General features: G+C 41.0%; 1 protein-coding gene across 1 annotated transcript in view; it reads right to left on the bottom strand.

The window, feature by feature from the left end:
* The window catches only part of acaca (acetyl-CoA carboxylase alpha), a 274803-nt gene that overhangs the window by 244684 nt on the left and 8754 nt on the right, over positions 1 to 21365 (bottom strand). The window contains exons 3-6 of the mRNA XM_080210370.1: positions 5042 to 5174; positions 3408 to 3546; positions 2433 to 2542; positions 1854 to 1935 (exon numbers count right to left, since the gene is read on the bottom strand). Coding sequence (XP_080066496.1) covers positions 1854 to 1935; positions 2433 to 2542; positions 3408 to 3546; positions 5042 to 5174 — 464 coding nt within the window. The remainder of the gene's footprint in view (positions 1 to 1853; positions 1936 to 2432; positions 2543 to 3407; positions 3547 to 5041; positions 5175 to 21365) is intronic.

Genomic DNA, 21365 nt, shown 5'->3' with positions numbered 1-21365 from the left:
GTATAGTCTTTATTTAGGATTCACTTAATGTCTTATTTAACGTTGCGCTGATGGTGCCAGTAACACATGGGTACAGTCTCATTATCAAGAGCAACTAAAACACACAAGAACATCTCATCAAGTATGGGCAATTAAAATATAAAGGAACACTTGCATTCCAAATACTTGATGTCTCAAGCATTTTACAACCAATGACACTTCCTGAAGCACAGAGAATCATATATGTTTAGCATCACTGTTACAATGCAGGAAATGTAGCAGCCAATATGCACACAGCAAACTCCCAGAAACAGCAATATGTTAGTAACCAGATAAAACTATTTCTGTGATGCCAATTGAGGGATTAATATTAGTCAGGATTCTGGGGACAAATTCCCTGGCTCTTCTTCAAAATAACGTCATGGGGTCTTTTACATCCACTTGAGCAGGCAGATGGGACTTCCATTTAACATCTCATGTAAAAGAAAGCACCTCCAACATTACTGCACTGAGTGTTAGTATTGATTTTTGTGCTCAAGTCCTGATATGGGACCTGAACCCAGAATCTTGAGACTCAGGCCAGAATGGTGTCAACTGAGCCACAAATGGCAGTTGTATCACTCTTGTGCAATAAAATCAAAATATTGCCTATACTGGCAATCTGAAAATGTTGAAAAAACTCAAACAGGTCTGGCAACATCTATAGAGAGAGAAACAAATTTAACATTTCGAGCCCGGTCGGACTTTTCTTTGGAACTGGACAGGTGTAGAAATGTGTTGGGATTTATGCTGAAGAGAGGGGCGGAAAGGCAGGTATTGCGAAGTACAGGGTTAGAAACATAGAAAAACTACAGCACAAACAGGCTCTTCGGCCCACGAGTTGCGCCAATCATATCTCTACCTACTAGGTTTACCTAAAACCCTCAATCCTACTAAGTCCCATGCACTCATCCAGAAGTCTCTTCAAAAACCCTATCGAATCTGCCACCACCACCGATTCCACGCACCCACCACCCTCAGAGTGAAAAACCATACGCCTTCTTAACCACATCCTCTACCTGCAAAGCCAATTTGAGAGTTCTATGAACCCGGACCCCAAGATCCTTCTGATCTTCCACACCGCTCAGAATCTTACTCTTGATATTATATTTCTTCATCCCATTTGACCTGCCAAAATGAACCACCACACACTTAGTGGTTGGGGGAATGTTGGAGAACAGGGGAGATTAAGTGATAAAGATGTCAAGGAACACAAGTCAAGTGCCTCAAATTTTGTGCCTATGTTCACCATGTTGCCAGTTCCAATAGGCTCCACTCCACCAGCATTATGGTGTGGGCGAGGCTAGGAAAATTCTCCTGCACAAAGTTTTGCAAAACATGCTGAGAAAAGTCAGCTATGCAGCATGGACACCGGTCTTCTGACCTCAACCAGTACTCTGCAAGTAACAGAAATTCCGCCTAAAGGGTGGGGTAATGTTAGAATTAAATATCAAGGAAAGAATTAAAGCCTAAAAAGGAATAACATCTTGCTTCTGAATCAAAAGTTCATAGGCTCATGTCCCAATCCGATATGCAATATTGGTTGCCAATTTATTAAGGGCAGTGTGCTCCACTATTACACCTTTTTGAGCGGACACATAAAAGTACCATGGCACTTTCTTGAAAAACAGCAGGGAGCTTTGTTGCCCCGCCAACTTTTAACCTTCAACAAAAACAACTTTGATGCAAATTTAAAGCTGTATTTGCTTGCAAATAACATTGGGTGTAAAAAAACTTGAGGCATCCTGAGGGCTTGAAAGGTGCTGCACAAGTGCAATGTCCCTTTACAAATGATAATAATCAGAAGCTACTTGGTTAGAACAAACATTTCTTACCCATGAAAGCAATGCAATGTTTGTGAAGAAGTTCCGGCAGTTTGGGATTTTCAGAGGCATGGCCCCAGCCTGCCCATACCGCCTGAAAATGAAGAGATAACACACATATCTATACGCATTCTTTTTGTGTCATTGACTATATGTATAAAGCAAAATGCTAAGATGGAAACAACTGGTAGCTGCAGGGGGAAATCTAAAACAGACCTACAGGCTCAAACAACATTCACTTGTGGCTAACCTTACTACAAGTTTGCCAGTTTACAGCACAGTCATTAACCCATCACCTCAGACACATTAGTACTACCTGGCAGAACCTGCAATCCCCACCATCATATCAGTTTATATGGCCTTCTCGAACCCTGCCACCCAGTTAAAGGAGGAAAGAAAAAAATGGAATTGCAAGTGAAGTTGAAAATAATTCTCAACAGAGCCATCCCACTATTGATTATAATGTTAAAAAGTACAGCAGAAGGGATTAAAAGTTCAAATCCATTTAAAGAGGAAAGGCTATGCATTAGAAAACAAGAAAGGTTTATTAAAGATTACAGAAAACAAGGAGTGCCCTTTTTCTAATAGTACCTGAACTGGGATCCGCTTTGCAATATCCAGTATCAACTCAACATTTGCGTAGTTGTTATTATTTGGACCTCCTGGTACAGGAACATAGTGGTCTGCCATTTTGATGTATTCTGCAAAGCAAAAGCAACATAGAGATCACAAATTGTCATCGGCGGTAATGTTCAAGGAACACTCAAAGATCAGAGGCACACAGTCACCATCTAAATTCACCACAATGTGTTTAGCTGCCAAAAGAACAGCACTGGTTAAAGAAAGTGGCCTAAACGGTAATGTGAACAATAACCAAATCTTTAAGGATGCTGACTGGTTTCTTTTCATTTTTGCAACACTTAACAGTGTATGACTTCTGGGACTGGCAGTAGCATGCCATCCTGGTCACTGTATTATGAACTGACTGACTACTCCTCTCTCCCCACCCCATCAACAATTTTCTCCCCTTCCTCTACTTTGGTTAGGTGTATAATTGCAAAAGCACTATCAATTTCCCAACTGGCCATTCTTGTTAAGAGCTGAAGCAGTGAAGCTCATTAACTTACACACCCACATTCCTTCAATACAGGTGAACAGAATAGCAGGCATGGGTAGAATCCCATGATACTGCCGACATGTAGAAAGGATGAATTGAGGAAAATAAAGTGGGAGAGGATTGTGCTGGACATCAACACAAATCTGTTCAGCCAAATGACCCATTTCTGTGCTGTGAACTCTACTTAATTTTATTTCTCTTTCCCCTATCCAACCCCATTAACCACTCATTTAAAACTTCTACAGAGTCAGCACAGCCTGGGAATTAAACCTGGATATCTCAGCCGTATGGTTCAACACATCTGCCCACCAAATCAGTCCAAGTTATTTGTTACTGCTCTAATCTTGGCCCTGCTAAACAGACAGAATGACGTTAAGTGCTCCTATGGAATGGCTTGAGGCATTTTATGTTAAAGGTGTCATATAAATATGTCATTATGGATAACTGACCTGCGTTCGCTTTCAAGTCTTCTGGCGTCACCATGACAACAAATCTTATTGCACGCTCATTCCTGAACATCTCATAAGACCAGCGTCGTATGGACCTCATGCACTTGACTGCTGCAATCCCGTTGTTGGCAATGAGAACCTGTTGGACAAAGTCTGAAAGTTATCTAGCTACAAGTTGAACTAAATACACAGATTATAAAAGATAAATTTAGACACCAAAAGATTCAACATTTTAAGAAGCACATTAGTCCTTGAAGTTGGAATATTATCTGGAGGAATGTTTAGAAATGTTTTTTGCGCATAATTACTTCTCTCTGCAAACATAAGAGATGACCAATACGGGAGAAAGAATGAATCGAATGGACTTAAGAGCCTTTTGCAGTCTACGTGCCCTTAAATCACCACCCAGTTACTTATGTTTCTAAAACTCTGATCTTGAAAATATCTGTTTAAAATGGGCATCACTTCCTTCTCACTGATCAGGTTATTGCAATGGATGGACAACTATAGCAACGAATAGAATCATTGAATGATTGCAGCACATGAGAAGTCCATAGCAGCTTTCTGCAAGCACAATTTAGCTAGCTCCACTCTCAGGTCCTTCCCTGCAGCCTTGCAATTATTTCCTCTTTGGACAATTTATCCAATTCCCTTTTGAAAGCCATAACTGAATCTGCCTCCGATGCCATTTCAGACCATGCATTCCAGTTCCTAATCACTCACTGTAAAAAAAAGTTTTTTCTTGTCACCTTTACTTCTTTCATCAATCATTTTAATTCCACGACCTCAGATTTCTTGACCCTTCTACCAATGGGAACAGTTTTTCTCCAGTTGATCTATTTAGACCTTCTCATGATTTTGAGCCTCTTTCAAAATCTCCTCAGCCTCCAGTCTATCCAGGGAACTGGATTCCCTCATTCCTGACATCATTCTCTTTCCTTTTTTTTTGCACCCTCCTTAAATCCTTTGCATCTTCTCAAGGATACAGGACCCAGAATTGGGTCCAATACTCCAGGTGATGCCTGACCACTGTTTCATTAAGATTCACTATAATTTTCTTGCTTTTGCATTCTATGCATCCAGTTATAAAAGGTGAGGATTCTACATGTCATTTTAACCATTCTCAACTTATCCTGCTATCTTCAACAAATTTTGCACATATACCCCCAGGTCCCTCTGTTTCTGAACTTCCGTCTTTAGAACTGTTGCGTTTATTTGTATTAACTCTCTTCAGTCTTCCTATCAAAATAAATCACTTCACACTTCTCTCTATTAACTCTCATCTGCCACATATCTGTTCATTACACCAGCCTCTCCATGTTCTCTTGAAGTCTATCTTCCTCACAGTTTGCAATACCTCCAGGTTTTGCATTGTCTGCTACTATTGGAACTGTATCCTGTACACCAAAGACTAGATCATTAATATAGATTAATCCATATTACCAATCACTGTTTACCTCCCTCCAGCCTGAAAAACCATTCACAACTACTGTCTGTTTTCTCTTTCAGCCAACTTCAAATAGAAGACTGCTTCTTGGAGCTGTTTCTCCGATTGGACAATAGTACAATGCTTGGCCAAAAGAGAAAAAAACCAAGCCGGCCTCTTACAGATGAAGTGAAAGATATTTGCTTACCTTTTCAATAACTTTATTGCCCCCAAATCGAGTTACAAACTCAGCTGGTGAGGCAACAGTGAAATCCCTCTGCAGCTCAAACTTCTTCCGGTCCTTTCCTTGCCTCATCAAGTGCAGTCCTGACATGCTTGGCCTATGGGTAAAAGGAATGAATAATTTTCAGCTGACAGGTTGGTACTGTTCAGCTATTGTGGCTGAGACTGTAACTTAACTTGAAAGGAACTGGTTAGTATTTGAAAAAAATTTCAGTCGAGTGTTCACGAGAGGTCAGAAAGCAGGGGCTGGAAGTGAAAGCTCCAGTTGAGAAGGCTGCACAGGCACAATAGGCGAAATGGATGTGATGTGTTTCTAAAAGCCTTATAGACTGGGGGGGGGGGGGGGGGGGGGGGTCCTGCAGCAAGTGTGAGCAAGTACATGAGTGAACATCTGATCTGTAAGGTGAAGCAGCCTGTTAACACTCACTGTCAAGTCTCTCGTGTTAACAGGTAATGGAGGGTGCTTCTACGCCAGCAAGACATCAGCAACTACAGCAGTCAGGAGGATGAGGAAAAATTACCAGATAGCAACAAGTCAACAAGACGGTGATGCGCCAAAAAAACAAGTGCTTTGAAGATATTTCTTAAATAAATGACAGTGAAATTTAATCATATCTTGCTGCATTTGTATACAATCAGATTGACTGGATTCCCCAGCATCATGACCTGACTTTGAACCTTTTCTTTGTTCACTCTGCAAATAGTTGTTCTGCAAAACTTTTACACAAACTGCAATAAAAAACAAGTTTGCACATCAACAGAAAGCAATCTGAAAAGTAGAAAAGGAAAATATTGTTTCAAACAGGCTTTTTCTTGTAACATTTACTGTACTTTCGCAAATATTAAAATTATAGTGAGTGAATATTTCCTTCCCTGAAGATTTCCTCGTCTGAAGTTCATGCTGATGTGTCACCCACCAGGACTTCACCTAGATTATCACTCTTAATACAACAGCCTGGACAAAAGATACAAATAAAATGCTGGAAAACTTAGGAGGTCAGACAGCATCTCTGGACAGAGAAACTGAATTACAGTTTCAAGCCTATATGATCTTTCCCCTGAAAACATATTTTGCGATCTTATTTCAGATTTCCAGCATCCACAATATTTTGTGTTTACTTTATCAATGACTCGACACATGTTCAACCGAGAATGCATCACGACTGAGCCCAATCGTGAGTTCCACACGTGGGCGTTTTCCAGGTCAGTGTATTTTAAACTGAACAGTGTCTTTAGGTGACTTGTACTCCTTGGAGAGACAAGACAAGGGGATCAAGTGAAAAAAGAGCTTTGGAAACAAGACACTGACTCATCCCTTCATAGCAGAGTGACTAAATTAATCACCTTGTATGGCATTGTGAAACAGAAAAGAGCCAAATAAAATCACTGCTTTGTGTTAAGTGAGCTGATCTTAATCAGTGTTGCAGCAAGGGCACCACAATTAACTTAAATAGCCGTAAGCTAGGAAGAGGACACATAAATCAGTGAAGGTTGCCATTCCTAATTGCTACGCAGTGATCTTGAGGGGAAAATGCCTGTTTGGCACAAATTGACAGGAATGTTGGTCTCAACTGGGATGCCTTCCGCAGTCAAATTGCCTATTGACATTGCTGACATTTCCTACCTGGGTTCTTACATGAAGTACAGTATTTGAGAAAGATCTTCTGGACTGTCCCCACACAGGAAACTAGTGTTATCTGGTGTGGAAAGGAACAGAGAAGGATGTATTTTTTTTTAAATTGCTGATTAATTGAGAAACAAGTGATTGATTGGGAGGCACCGCACCCTTGGTACTTTGTCAACTGTAGACTGAGAGCTGCAGAGATCAAGCATAGTGAGGACGCAGCCCCACTCCCTTGTAAACTTAAATCTAACAGCAATAGCCACTCAAATCTTGTGTAAAGATTAGAACTTCATTAGGCAACAGGCAGACTTACACTTCACATTTTTTGTTCACGATATTACTTCTACTAACCTCCGCAGCAAGTAGTATATCATTCTCTGGCTCTCATCTCCCGAATCCTCCATGATTAGTGAGGCTACCAATCGGCAGAAAATTGTGCAGGTTTTACTGCCTCCAGTTAGATATTCTGAAGGGAATATCTCCTTGGCGAAAGAGTTCACTTGCTCTGAACGTATTTCTGTATGCCTGGACAGGCAGTCCTACCTCAATAAGGAAATGCATATCCTCTGGCTCTCATTCATACTCACTCACACAGGAATTAGCTACCACTGAGCATGATGACGCAGTCTGTCTATTGCAGTCTTATCAGAGCTGAGTGAGGCTGCTGACGCTGGAATGAATTATATAGTACTGACAAGAAATGTCAAGGTGCTCAGGCTTAACAGTCTCACTTCTTCAGCAAACCCCTCCCCGACCAGAAATTAAACAATGCACACATTAAAGTATCGAGCTATACTGGACACTTTCCGCTGTGACAAATTTCCCACCCTCAGCCAGGTCCCTGGATGTGTCCCAGTTTAAAACTAATGCAACCGCAGTACAAACCAGCAAGTGGGTCAGACTAATAATTTCTCTGGATGGAGTAGTTAGGGAAATAAAGTATTACATGGCAGAATAGTAGAGGAGGAAATGGAGGAGGGCATTGCATTTCACGCTTACGGTACAACAGCTTCAACTTGAACATGTCTTTCTATTATTTCATTGTAACATAAGAAAATATTCAAAACACTTCAGACACATAGTGGATGCCGAACATTTGTGGGGGAGTTAGGAGAATGAGCAACAGCTTAGTGGAATTTGAGAAGATTTTAAGGCCAGGAGGAAGCTGTGGGGCTCAAGTGAGACTCTCAAGAATTGGGCTGTCCTGGCTGAAGACTGTCCACCAAAGATGAAGAGCAAGATTGTACAGGAGTTCCAAGTCACAGGACAAGAACCTAGAGATGGTTGCAGTATTAACATCGGGTGAGGTTGTTGCAAGCTACGTAGATAAGTGTGGAGTTTGTACATTCTCCCTGTGTCTGCGTGGGTTTATTCTGGGTGCTCCGGTTTCCTCCCACAGTCCATAGATGTGTGGGTTAGATTGACTGGCATGCTAGGTTGGCTCAGGTATTGTGGTGGTTGGGGGTGGGGGGGGGAAGAGCAGAATAAAAATGTGGGGTTATGGGAATAGGGCCATGGTGGGATTATGGTCGGTGAAGACTTGATGGGCTGAATGGCCATCTTCTGCACTGTAGGGATTCTATGATCTAATTGGAAGCTAGTGGACATCAAGAGGGAAATATCCAAAAAGGTGAGCAGGATTTATCTTAGAATTTAGCATAAGATGTGGGCAGCGAGCCCAGAAACTGGTATTCACTCTGCATTGCAGGTGCACAGCCTTAATTCCACTGGCATCTATTTTCAGCTAAGTCCACTGAGACTCAATGTACACATGCTGTTTTGTGTTAATCTGCACAGTCCCAGTGGGAGCTGGAAGACCAGCACAAACAAGGATCATTCACAAGGCGACAGTGCAACAACATACCCTACCCACGCACACAAAATCACAAGTGATGGAGACAAGAGGGGGGGTACAATGGCACAGTGGTTAGCACTGCTGCCCCACAGCGACAGGGATCCAGGTTCAATTCCAGTCTTGGGTGGCTGCGTGTGGAGTCTGCATATTCTCCCCATTACCATGTGGGTTTCCTCTAGGCACTCCGGTTTCTTCCCACAGTCCAAAAATGTGCAGGTTAGATGGATTGGTCATACTAAGCTGCCCCTTAGTTCCCTGAATGCGTATGTTAGGGGGATTAGCAGGATAAGTATGGGGTTAGAGTCTGGATAAAATGATTTATTGGCAAGTCGGTGCAGACTCAATGGGCCGAATGGCCTCCTTCTGCAGTGTAGGAATTCTATAAAAAGTGAATGCACCCACAGGTAAATGGACAGAGCTGTTGGGTACATGTTGAAAACTTATACAAAAGCACACATCTATCCTTACAGCAAGTCATTGGTTCATGTTGGGTACAGCACGTGTGTCATATGAAGGCAGTCATACCTGACATTAATCGCTGCGATATTACATCAAACAATGCATAAGAATGTTTTAATTGTCAGAGAAAGTTTACAAGATGCTAGAGGGCATTGGGCACCCAGGCCCCATTCCCATAACCCCACATATTAACTCTGTTAATCCCCCTAAGGGGCAATTTAGCATGGCCAATCAACCTAACCCACATGTCTTCGGATGCTAAACTGGAGCACCCAAAGACATGGGAGAACATGCAAACTCCATACAGTCACCTAAGGCCGGATTTGAACCCAGGTCCCTGGCAGTGTGAGGCACAGTAAGAAGTCTCACAACACCAGGTTAAAAGTCCAACAGGACTGCTGAGAGGCAGTGGTGCTGACCACTGTGCCACCAAAAATCAAGAAAAATATATTAGAAAAAGTAAAAGTAATACAACCAGTGGAAATACAATTGACAGGTGCAAACCACTCAGGACAACAGCCTATCAATTTTCCAATTTTAACTGACTTGCACACGCTAATGGGGCGAAAGTACAGATTATATTAGCATTGTTATTCCCAATGTTCCCTTTGTGCAAGTGAATAAAGCAGCTAAAATATCACCACTCTAGAACTGGCACAAGTCATTTATGGCACAAATGGCTGCAAGTGTTTTCAAAGTTTTAAACGTCTGCATTCAATTCTGCTGTGCAACATTGATATGAAAATCCTGTCTGATATTTTCACAGCAGCATTAACAAGGTGGCATATTATTCATAAACCAAGGGGGCATTATTCTACTGAGAGTCTTGACAGCACATATCAACAGGTATTGTACAGCCATAAGCTGTACTGACATTACATCTATTTTCAGCAGATGGCATTGGAGCCAATTTAACACACGGGTGGCACGGTGGTTAGCACTGCTGCCTCACAGCGCCAAGGACCCAGGTTCAACTCCTGGCTTGGGTCACTGTCTGTGCGGAGTCTGCACGTTCTCCTTGTCTCTGTGTAGGTTTCTTCCCACAGTCCGAAAAACATGCTGGTTAGGTGCATCAGCCATACTAAATTCTCCCTCAGTATAACCGAACAGGTGAAGTGTGGCAACTAGGGGATTTTCACAGCAAGTTCATTGCAGTGTTAACATAAGCCTATTGTGACACTAATAAATAAACTTAAAGCTTTGTTATTAACACTGCACAGCACAATCGCAGATGTTTCATAGTTTGCAGCAAAGCATTTTCAGCAGTAAATATTATACAATAAGCACTTAAAGGGAATAGAAATCTCACTTGCCATTGCAACTATCTCTATCACCACATAGGGGTACCACCACAAACTGATGGTAACAGAAGGAACCACTTTGTAAAAACGAAAGTACTTTTAAAAAAAGGTCTATGGATTGCACACCTGCAATCGCATATGACTGCCAATACCAAACAACACCTTTCAACGAGAGTTTTATTGTCTACAAAATACATTTGTAACACATCAAGCATTTTCTGCAAACTAGGTGGGCTGGATGGAAAAATTCCCTTGCAATGGCTACCAAATATTTAAATAACTGCCCAGTTGTCTAGGTAAACTGGATCATGCACTGGCTAACAATGTGTTTATTCTGAACAGAGCAGTCAATGTTGAAAATGGTAGAGAAGAGGTAAATGAGACAACAAACTACTTCTGTAAATATGAACTCTAAATGCATTTACAGGAGTGAAATTATATCTGTGTAATTAAAAAGTTAGTGTCAATTACAACATACTTGTCATTCAATTTGAATTGTTCATTTTTTGAAAGCTTCTACTGTGCTGTTTTATTTAAATTGTTAAATTTATGATTCTGAATAATTAATTTTGTTTTAAGACTGAACTATCATTATACAGGCACAAATTCACTGTAGAACCTGAAGACGGAAACTGAAATACATCTTCCCCCACCTAGCCGAATCTTTCAAGAAATATACAACTGCAACGTATCAAAAAGAATTCCAACAGGAATCAAGGTTTCTTCATTGTCTAACAAATCAACAGTTTCTCAAAATATAATCTTTGCCTCAAGTCAATTAAGTTGTAGTACAGCACTTAATTCACCTCACTTTATTGTAGGGCAGATATTATGGTACGCAGAGCTAGACTGCAGCTCATTAATGCCAAAGATGTTTCCAATTTGATATGGACCCTGGAGTTCATTTATGCTGAAATCGGGCTCTAAAGAGAATGTCAATAATTTTATCCCTTTATATTCACTATTTCAGTGAAACTGTCAACAAGAAGAGCTTATCTGTAAAATATTACACACGAAAAATACTTTGAAGTCATCTGTTTACCTCATAGTTAAGAATCTTATCAACATACTCCAGATGTTCTCACTGACAGGCTACTCTGAAAGGAAAGATCCTTTTGTTCAATTGACGTCCTGCTGTTTTTTTCAAATAAATACACCAATGAAACCAGAATTTCCACATCCATAGGAAAATCAAAAACAATTCACAGGTTAAAAAAAACTTTTTAATTGGAGCTTGGGATATTGAACATCCCAGAATCTAATGATCAGGCAACATCAGAAATACAGCATCATCCCTGACAAAATAGTTTACTTCTGGGTGTATGTAAAATTAACCAATGGCAGTTACCAGTCAATGGCTCAACAAAACTGAAAACAAATCCAGACTGGATTGCCAGTAATCACCAGCCTCAGCCTCTAAGAAATGGACAGGACGCCAACTGCAAATCATTGAGCAGCAAATTCTCCTGAAAACGCATATACATATGTATAAACTCCCAACAGGGTTAGATCAGATGGTTATTTTGAAGATTAATAATGGCTGCTGCGACCAGCTTAAACATGGTTCCATTTTGGCAGCAGAATAATGCATTGTGCGTGACATGACGTAATGCTCCTGTCATTATAAAATACAGCTCAGTAGCCACAAGAAATGCCACAAAATGTAGTAATACTAATCGAAAGCTTGGTTGCAGGTTAAAAGGTGAAGGATGGGCCTGTGGGTTTACACAAGAGATATCAAATATGAAAGTATGAACAGCATCCCACAACAGAATGAAAATAGGATTTTGCCAGAGTGGAAGATCGGGTATGCTTGCACCCTGTAGAGAAGATAACTTTGGCATTCAAATTAATGCTGAGACAGCTTAGAAAGGGAGTAATACACGTATGCTGGGGTGAATTTGAAATGGTTTGTCACTTTGGGGAATCCAGAATGAGGATGCAGAATCTCAATGATTTTATTCAGTAAAAATCTGATCTGGATAAAATACTTCATGTGGAAGGTTATAAGCATATGGAATACACATACCCCTGTCACAGATACCAACATAAATGAGTATTCATAAAGGGAAATGGATACTTTCTTGGAAAACACATATTAAAAGAGATATGGAGAATTTGATTCAAACAAATAGATTTGTTCCAGCAGACAAGGCCCAATTAAACAAGTGACCACCCCCTAATACACAGCCCTATTCCGAACAGCTTTTAAAATCTTTATGATACGTACTTTTTTTGAAACACCCATTTTTGTACCTCCCTCAAATGTTGCAACCTACTGCCGGTCTACAACCATGTGCCCACTTCTCATACGATAAGATAGGAAGAGTGTTTCATTGGAGGATAATGTGCTCAGGTGATAGAAAGCAATAGCTCTCCAGAAACAGACACTATTTCAGCAAGACAGAGGTTATCCAGTGCCAGTGGCAATAAGTAGGTTCAAGGCTCTCTAAATGTTATACTGAACTGATAACCTTTATTGTGCAACACACTTGTAGCTACCTATTGCTGCATCTCTTCCCATAGCACAAATAGAAGGACAAGGAGGGAATGTTTACATTTGTCATAGTCACATAGAATGTCATTTGTGACTTTGATAAGAACAGTTTTGGTACTGTGTCAGCAGCTAGGAACTAGTTTCCCGAATTAGGCTGGAGACAAAGGATAATGTTCTAAAAGGTTCTCTCTCCTAAGCAGTATGCAAAAGCTTCTACTGGAATCATTAACACGCTGTCTATATGTAAATAACAGACTAGCTCATACAAATCTCAACCTTCCATCTTTGGCCAAAAAGATTCCCTCATTTTTCATACATCTCATGTATACACCAACCTTGACTTTTGGCCTAAAATCCAAACTCTTTGCACTAACTACCCATTTGCTGCTGGAATCAAATTCACCCTGATGCAAATCCATCCATGGAAAGATACACCATTGAAGAGAGCTCCTAGTGCCTGCACACAAACACATGCTGTCAAGATTACCACTTCACTCGTACTTGTGGGATCCAGCCAATCCCACCTGCTAATATAGCAGCATGGTATCATGAAGGAGCAGCAAATACACAATCCAGTTCAAACTTATTGCAGAGCACAAGCTACAGAATTCAAGATATTGGAGGGGAACATTAGAGTATGGAGGAAGTTCTTTGCACAGATTAGACAAATGTCCAAGAATAAATGCGCTACCAGAGGAAAACCTAGTGAGTGGCAGCAGTTGAAAAATGAGATAGCAAAATACGTCAATGAAAATAGGCCAGAATGGACTCTGTTTTTCGAGGGCATGGCCAGATCTTCACACTGAAACAAGCGTGAAAATTAGGTATTACAAGTCTCAAAGCCAACTCTGCACAGTATGCCAGGTTTACAAAGAGAAACAGTTTTGTACTGTGACAGAAGACCAAGATTTCACAGTGCCTCTTGACAGAGCTTAATGGCAGGGTCATCATATTTCAGTGGTTTACAATCAAACATGAACAAAAACGTGGATTCAGATTGGTCTGCATTTTGACATACAGCCAATAAAATGGGGAACAAAGTTGGAGAGCGTTAATGAAGGTTGAGGAAAAAACTGAATGAATCTGTACAACTGGCTCGTGTATTTGATAAATGTGATGAATGTTTTGTACACAAATGAATATGCATTTCCATGGAGGTTATTATTTATTTATAAATAAAAATTCAATAATGAAAATACTATTTGCAGTGGGGGTTGGTGGGAACAGTCTCTGACCCAACAACTCGGCAATAGACGAGGAGGGAGTTTCAACCTCTCAAAAATATTACTTGGATAAAAGTCAACTGCCTACTTCTCAACTAACAATTAAGTCTTAGGAATTCATGAGTATATATGGTAATTGGGCTTAGTTATAAACGTCCCAGACAGCACGTTGACACACATCAAGATTTACCTAGAAAAATGACAACCAAAGCAAGACACTGGATGAGAGAATCAGCACCTCTGACTGTATTTACTGAAGGTGGGGAGAACGTTAGCAAAATAATTTGGCAAAAAACAAACATGGCTTCAAATTGAAATCGACTGAAGTCTGCATAAGGTGCGGTGTTCCTTGCAAAAATGTCTCGTAAATTTGTACGGGTTTAACCCATATCCTCTGATCTAATAACGTGGCTCAGAGGTCATGACAGTCTTCAGTTACATCAGAGTTCAGCAAACATCCAGAGCTTTCCAAGACAGATCAGATGATCAGACAGTGCATCCCATTTCCAGACAGATGGTCTGAAGCAAGATTAGGCTTGGCCTGAAGTAACCTCTGCTGGCTACTTTTAAATACAAACTCACATTACGATCACATGTTACATAGCTGAATAGCCAGAGACAGATCATGATTGCAGCACATCTAACTTATTGATTCAAGTGAGGAAAAGTGTCGCTGATTACTCCATTGTGCCACGCAATCGCAGGAAGGAGATTGAGCAACAGAAGGTCTGAAAACTACAGAGTAGTGAAAATGCTAGGCATCCACTTTTCTATTGGGGACTGGCATAAGAAGGTCTTGTGGCACAATGGAATGCATCCCTGCCTCTAGGTCAAAAACTCCAGGTTCAAGTTCCACTCAAGAGTCAATTACTAGGGGGCATAGGTTTAAGTGGCGAGAGGAGAGATTTAAAGGAGATTTACGAGGCAAGTATTTTTTCTTTTACACAGAGGGTGGTGGGTGCCTGGAACTTGCTGCCGGGAAAGGCAGTGGATGCAGATACGATAGTGAGTTTTAAGGGGCATCTGGACAAATATGTGAATAGGATGGGAATAGATGGATATGGTCCCCAGAAGGGTAAGGGGTTTTAGTTCAGTCGGGCAGCATGGTCAGTGCAGGCACGGAGGGCCAAAGGGCCTGTTCTTGTGCTGTAATTTTCTTTGTTCTTTGTTCCAGGACAAGGCAAGTTCACAATGCAGTCAAACAGCTTGATGATGAACTGGTAAATCCTTCCAGCACACAGGTGGTAAGCATGGGAGAGATTCCGCATAAGCCATATAATGAAAAGACATTGAAGCCTCTACTATCGTTAATCACAGCCTCAGGCTGCAACATGCATGTAAAAATATAGGTTGCCACAGCAACTCGAACTCCTTGGGGTTGGGCAGTTGAGTTGGTTGGCTGAAGGGCTGATGTGGATCAGGTTGGTGCCAACAGTAGAGAGTTTGATTTCCGTCCTGGCTGGAATGGACTCGGGACCTGCCTGTGGTGGAGACTGCAGCACTGTGATTCAGATCTGCCTGCAGGTAAAGAACTCAAGAAAAAGAATAGCATAATGAGGGCAACGAGAACGAGGAATTCAAACAAATACCTATCAGAGAACTTTCTTAAGCTCCCAGTCCAGAGAGGGAAGAAGCAGTGATAGACCCACCTCTGGGGAATGAAATGGGGCAAGTGGAGTAGCCATGATGTGGATTTGCCAGCATCAGGTTGGGATGGATACAGTAAGTAGTCTCACAACACCAGGTTAAAGTCCAACAGGTTTATTTGGTAGCACTGCTCCTTCATCAGGTGAGTGCAGGGTTTGTTTCACAAACAGGACATGTATGGACACAGACTCAATTACAAGTAAAATGGAAGTATATTTGGGAAACAGCGACCTTAATAATAGATTTGGAATAGGTTATGAAAATGCACATGGTGCAGTCAAGTTCAAACATATTTAACTGAAAGAGGAATAACTTTGAACTACAGGAAAGGAACCCTGCCCAAGTGGTTTAGAATCAAAAGATGGAATGCAAAACAGTAAATTACCAATGGGAGACTTTCAAAAAGGAAATGATTCAGTACAAAGTATACACGTTCCCAGAAGGAGGAAAGGAACATCATTAGAAGCTAGAGGTCTTAAAGATATAGAAATTAAAATGAAACAGTAAAAGGAGGCTTACGACAAATGGACAATTATATTTCAGTAGAGAACCTGAATTCTCCTTTAGGAAGACAGGTGCAAAGTACTCATTTAATATCTTCGTTTCTCAACATGCTCTCGCCCTTTGCCCCATACCCTCTGATCCCCTTACCAATCAAGAAATCATAATAGAATCCCTGTAATGCAGATGGCGGCCATTTGGCCATCGAGTCTCCACCAACAATTCATCCAGGCTCAATTCCCATAAGCCCACATATTTACGCTGCTATCCCAGGCAGTGACTCGAGGCCAAAATTGAACCCAGGTCCCTGGTGTTGCGAGGCAGCCGTGCCACCCTTTAATGTGTTTAAAGAAAGATGGGGCAAGATGTCTTAAATACACTCAATGACTTTGCCACAGAAGGCTGTGGAGGCTATGAACTCCACAGATTTACTACCCTCTCGCTGAAGAAATTCCTCCTCATCTCAGTTCTAAGGGGTCACCTCTTTACTCTGAGGCTGTGCCCTCAGATCCAAGTCTCTCCTACTAACAGAAACATCTTCTCCATTTCCATTCTATCCAGCTCTTTCAGTATCCTGAAAGTTTCAATGAGATCCCCACCCCCCCTCCCCCTCATCTTTCTAAACTCCATCAAGTACAGACTTAGAGTTCTCAAATGCTCATACGTCAAGCCTTTCATTCCCAGGATCATTCTCATGAATGTCCTCTGGGCCCTCTCCAAAACCAGCATGTCCTTTCTTAGACATAAGGCCAATAATTGCTCACAATGTTCCAAATGTGGTCTGACCAGAGCCCTTTAAAGCCTTAACAGTATGTCCCCGCTCTTGTATTCTGGTCCTCTCAAAATGAATGCTAACATTGCACTTACCTTCCTAACTACCAACTCAACCTGCAAGTTAACTTAAGAGAATCCTGAACTTTGTGAGTCCCTTTACGCATCCAATTTCTGAATTCTCTCGCCATTCAGAAAATAGTCTACACCTGTATTCTTCCTACCAAAGATCTCACATCGTATTCCATCTGCTACTTCTTTGCCCACTTCCCTAACACGTCCAAGTCCTTGTGCAGCCTCCTCAATGTTACCTGTTCCTCCATTTATCTTTGGATCATCTGCAAAATTAACTAGAGCCCTTAGTTCCTTCATCTGATCATTCATATGAAAAGCAAAAACTTAAGGTCCCATCACTGACCCCTGCGGAACTCCACTAGTAACCGGCTGCCATCCTGAAAAGGACCCCTCCCTCACTATCTGCCTTCTGCCAGTCAGCTAATCTTCTATCCATGCTAGTACCTGGTCTCTAATACATGGGCTCTTATCTTATTTAGTAGCCTCCTATGTGGCATCTTGTCAAAGGCTTTCTGGAAATCCACGTAGATAATGTCAACTGGGTCTCCATTGTCTAACTTGCTCATTACCAAGAATTCTAACAGATTTGTCAGGCACAAACTGCCCTTGACAAAACCATGCTGATTTTGCCCTATTTTACCATGCACTTCAAGTACTCCGAAATCTCATCCTTAATAATGGACTCTAAATCTTATCAACCACTGACGTCAGGATAACCAGCTTGTCTTTTGCCTCCCTCCCTTCTTAAACAAGGGTGTTACATTAGCAATTCTCCAGTCCTCTTGGACCATCCTTGACTCCAGTGATTCCTGAAAGATCACTACAAATATCTCCACAATTTCATTAGCTATCTCCTTTGGAACTCTGGGATAGTCCATCTGATCCAGGTGATTTATCCACTTTCAGATCTTTCAGCTTCCCTAGCACCTTCACCTCAGTAATGGCCACCTCTGCCCCTGCCTCCTTCATGTTATTTCATTCTATGATAATGAGATGATTCATCAGGAAATAAATGCTGGTCTTTTCTCTCATGTTTCACGATGTTTTCTTCCATTCTGTCTAGGATATGGCACAGACTTTATTGTAGGAAATTAGCAGCTCTGCTATTAATCATTCTGCTCTGTACAACACAAGAACATAAGAAATAGGAGCAGAAGTAGGCCATCTAGCCCTTCGAGCCTGCCCCGCCATTCAATAAGATCATGGCTGATCTGTCGTGGCTCAGTTCCACATTCCCGCCCTCTCCCCATAACCCTTAATCCCCTCGCTTGTCAAAAACCCATCAACCCGCGTCTTAAAAATATTTAGCGAGGCAGCCTCCACCACTTCAACGGGCAGACAATTCCAGAGATTCACCACCCTTTGAGTGAAGAAGTTCCTCCTCAGCTCCGTTCTAAACCGCCCCCCCCCTTTATCTTGAGGCTGTGCCCCCTAGTCCTACGGTCCTTTCTGAGCAGGAAGAGTCTCTCCACCTCTATCCTATCCATCCCATTCATCATCTCATACCTCTCAATGAGATCTCCCCTCATTCTTCTAAACTCTAACGAGTACAAGCCTAGTTTATTCAGCCTCTCCTCATAGCTCAATCCCCTCAACTTAGGTATATCTTCTAATTTTATTTCCATTCAGTGTAAAATTAAGTAGGGTTGGCACATTGCAGTTACATCTTATAATGCCTGACTCACGGACAGCACCGTTACACTCAACTATTGTGAAAGTAGATTCTATTGCAATGTTAGGAGAGGGTTCTTACTTGATGACTGACTAATGTTTAAAAAATCTAAATAAAAAGTTTGAGCCATAATTACTTTGGATCAATGTATAGCCCAAGACCAGCATCTGGTAGCAGTCTTGCACTCCTTGTCATCACAGTGCAATCTATGGTTAGGATTGATGACCCCCACTGAGACAGCATCATAGATTCCCTACACTACAGAAGGAGGCCATTTAGCCCATCGAATCTGCACCAACGCTCTAAGAGAGCATCTTACCCAGGCCTACCCCTGTCCTATCCCAGCAACCCCATGGTACTTACCCTGCTACTCCTCTAACCTACACATCTTTGGTCACCAGGGGCAATTTAGCATGGCCAATTCACCCAACCTGCACATCTCTGGATTGTGGGACAAAACCATAACACCTGGAGGAAACCAATGTAGACATGGGGAGAACGCGCAAATTCCACATGGACAGTTACCCATGGCCAGAATTGAACCTGGGTCCCAAGTGCTGTGAGGCAGCAGTGCTAACCACTGTGCCACCATGCCACCCCAAATTAAACAAAAACGGAAAATGCTAGAAATGTGGAATCAGCACCTAATAAGATGGTGATTTTTCAGGTGGAGACTGAGTTTTGAAATTTGCTGCATATTCACAACATTTTCTATTTCAAATTTTGGTCACTCCCCATTTATCTTTCCAGTTATATTAAATGATGCATCTGAAGATGCATTAAAAATCTTTCCACTGACAGAAAAGCTGTATATCTGACCACTAAAACTATGGCTGATCACAACAGAAGCAGTACTGCACATGTTAGAAGTTGGCTGGTAGACCACCACAGTAATTACACTGCCTGAGCTATTAAGTGTTAAGTCACTAAGAGCAGTATTAAAATATTGTTGTACCTAAAATTTTTTACAGGGTTTAAAAACATTCAGGAAAAGGTCTTCATTACTTAATTTTAAAGTTAAACAGGAAATAATCTGGTACACCACAAAATGCACAATTATCAGCAGATAAAGTTAATGGAAAAGGATATTAAAAATTCAGTCAGCCATGTGAGACTGTGTTGAACAGTACTCAAAAATCACAAAGCTCAGTGAACTATCTCCACCATAAAACCTGAATATAAATGGAGCAAAAGGTGACCAAGAAATCAAAGTTTCAGATTTTACAAGGTTAATTTATAATGTTACAAAATCTTCACATTCTGAAACTTAAAAAACAAACTTTTACAAAGTAACACGAAAGAAAACCCGGAACCTGAAAATATTGTATGGTCTTAGAATAGAAAGAACATACACCTTTAAGAGATCATGTTTCTCTGAAATGCAAGATTGAAAACTAGCTTCTACACTACTAATTGTGGGGAATGCAGGCATTAATTTTTAAAAATTAAAGGACGCTACTGTAAAATGAGCAAGTACTATGATTAAGCTCATATTTGAGGGGGAACTGGTGTTAAAATTATAGATGAACAAATCTACTCTTGGGTTTTAGTAAAGTCAAATGGCAGTGATTCAAATTTTCATACTATGTCTACTTAACCTGTGAAACTATATCTAATAGTACAATAATAACTTGGTCCATGTAATCATGGGTCATTTCACTGTGCAACAGCAGGTTTACAGGTCAGCCATTGCTAATTGGTAGTATTTTGAGGGAGTGAATGAACTACATTTCACAGAAAATGAGTTGACTTAAATGCAATTTTACAGTCTATTGGTCTGAAACATAAAAGCTTAGCAACACATATATTTCAAGAGAGTTCATACATTATTCACCCAAGTCCATTCAACCCAAAATTTGGTCTAGGACTGGTTTTCAGTTGTAAACGATTCTCTACATACCTAACATTGAAATACCACTGACAAAATGTTTTCTTTTTTGCAGCCAAACATCAACCTGGAAAAGCAGCCCAAAACTCAGTTATCTCTGCTTTCTTGCAAATTGCTCAACAAAATCTAGTGCAGTTAGCAACACAAATGCAAAAGAAAATGTCCCTCTCTTGGAAGATTATGTTGTCCCTTCTTTTCTGTTTTTCACATGGTCCAAAATCTAAAGTCTTTCACATTGCAGAAGGATGCGATTTGGCTCAAATGGATTACATCAATTCAGCTGTTCTGAGACTGATGTTTACAAAAGAAACAATTGTCTCTCAGGAAAATTAAAACATTTCATGTATACCAAGTCACTCCGAAGTACCACTCCAGGCAATTAGAAACATGGCAGCCACCTTACACAAAGGTCAAAAAAAGAATTAGATAAATGATCGATTTGTCTGGTTTTGAAGCTATTTGTCAAAAGAACGTTGCTCAGACTGAGCTCCCTCGTCTTCAGAAATAAATCTGACCAAAAACAGTTTAAAGTTTATTTAGTGTCACAGATAGGCTTACGTTAACACGGCGAAGCTACTGTGAAAATCCCCTCAGCGCCACACTCTGGCGCCTGTTTGGTTACACCAAGGGAGAATTTCACATGGCCAATGCACCTAACCAGCACATCTTTCAGACTGTTAGAGGAAACCCATATAGACACAGGGAGAACATGCAGACTCTGCATAGACAGTAACCCAACCCAGGAATCAAACGCGAGTTCTGATGCCTTGAAGCAA

The sequence above is a fragment of the Carcharhinus amblyrhynchos genome, chromosome 23, assembly GCF_965287045.1.
Source record: "Carcharhinus amblyrhynchos chromosome 23, sCarAmb.v2.hapA, whole genome shotgun sequence".
In the NCBI taxonomy this organism is placed as follows: Eukaryota; Metazoa; Chordata; class Chondrichthyes; order Carcharhiniformes; family Carcharhinidae; genus Carcharhinus; species Carcharhinus amblyrhynchos.
This window is presented reverse-complemented; position numbering and strand designations above follow the sequence as displayed.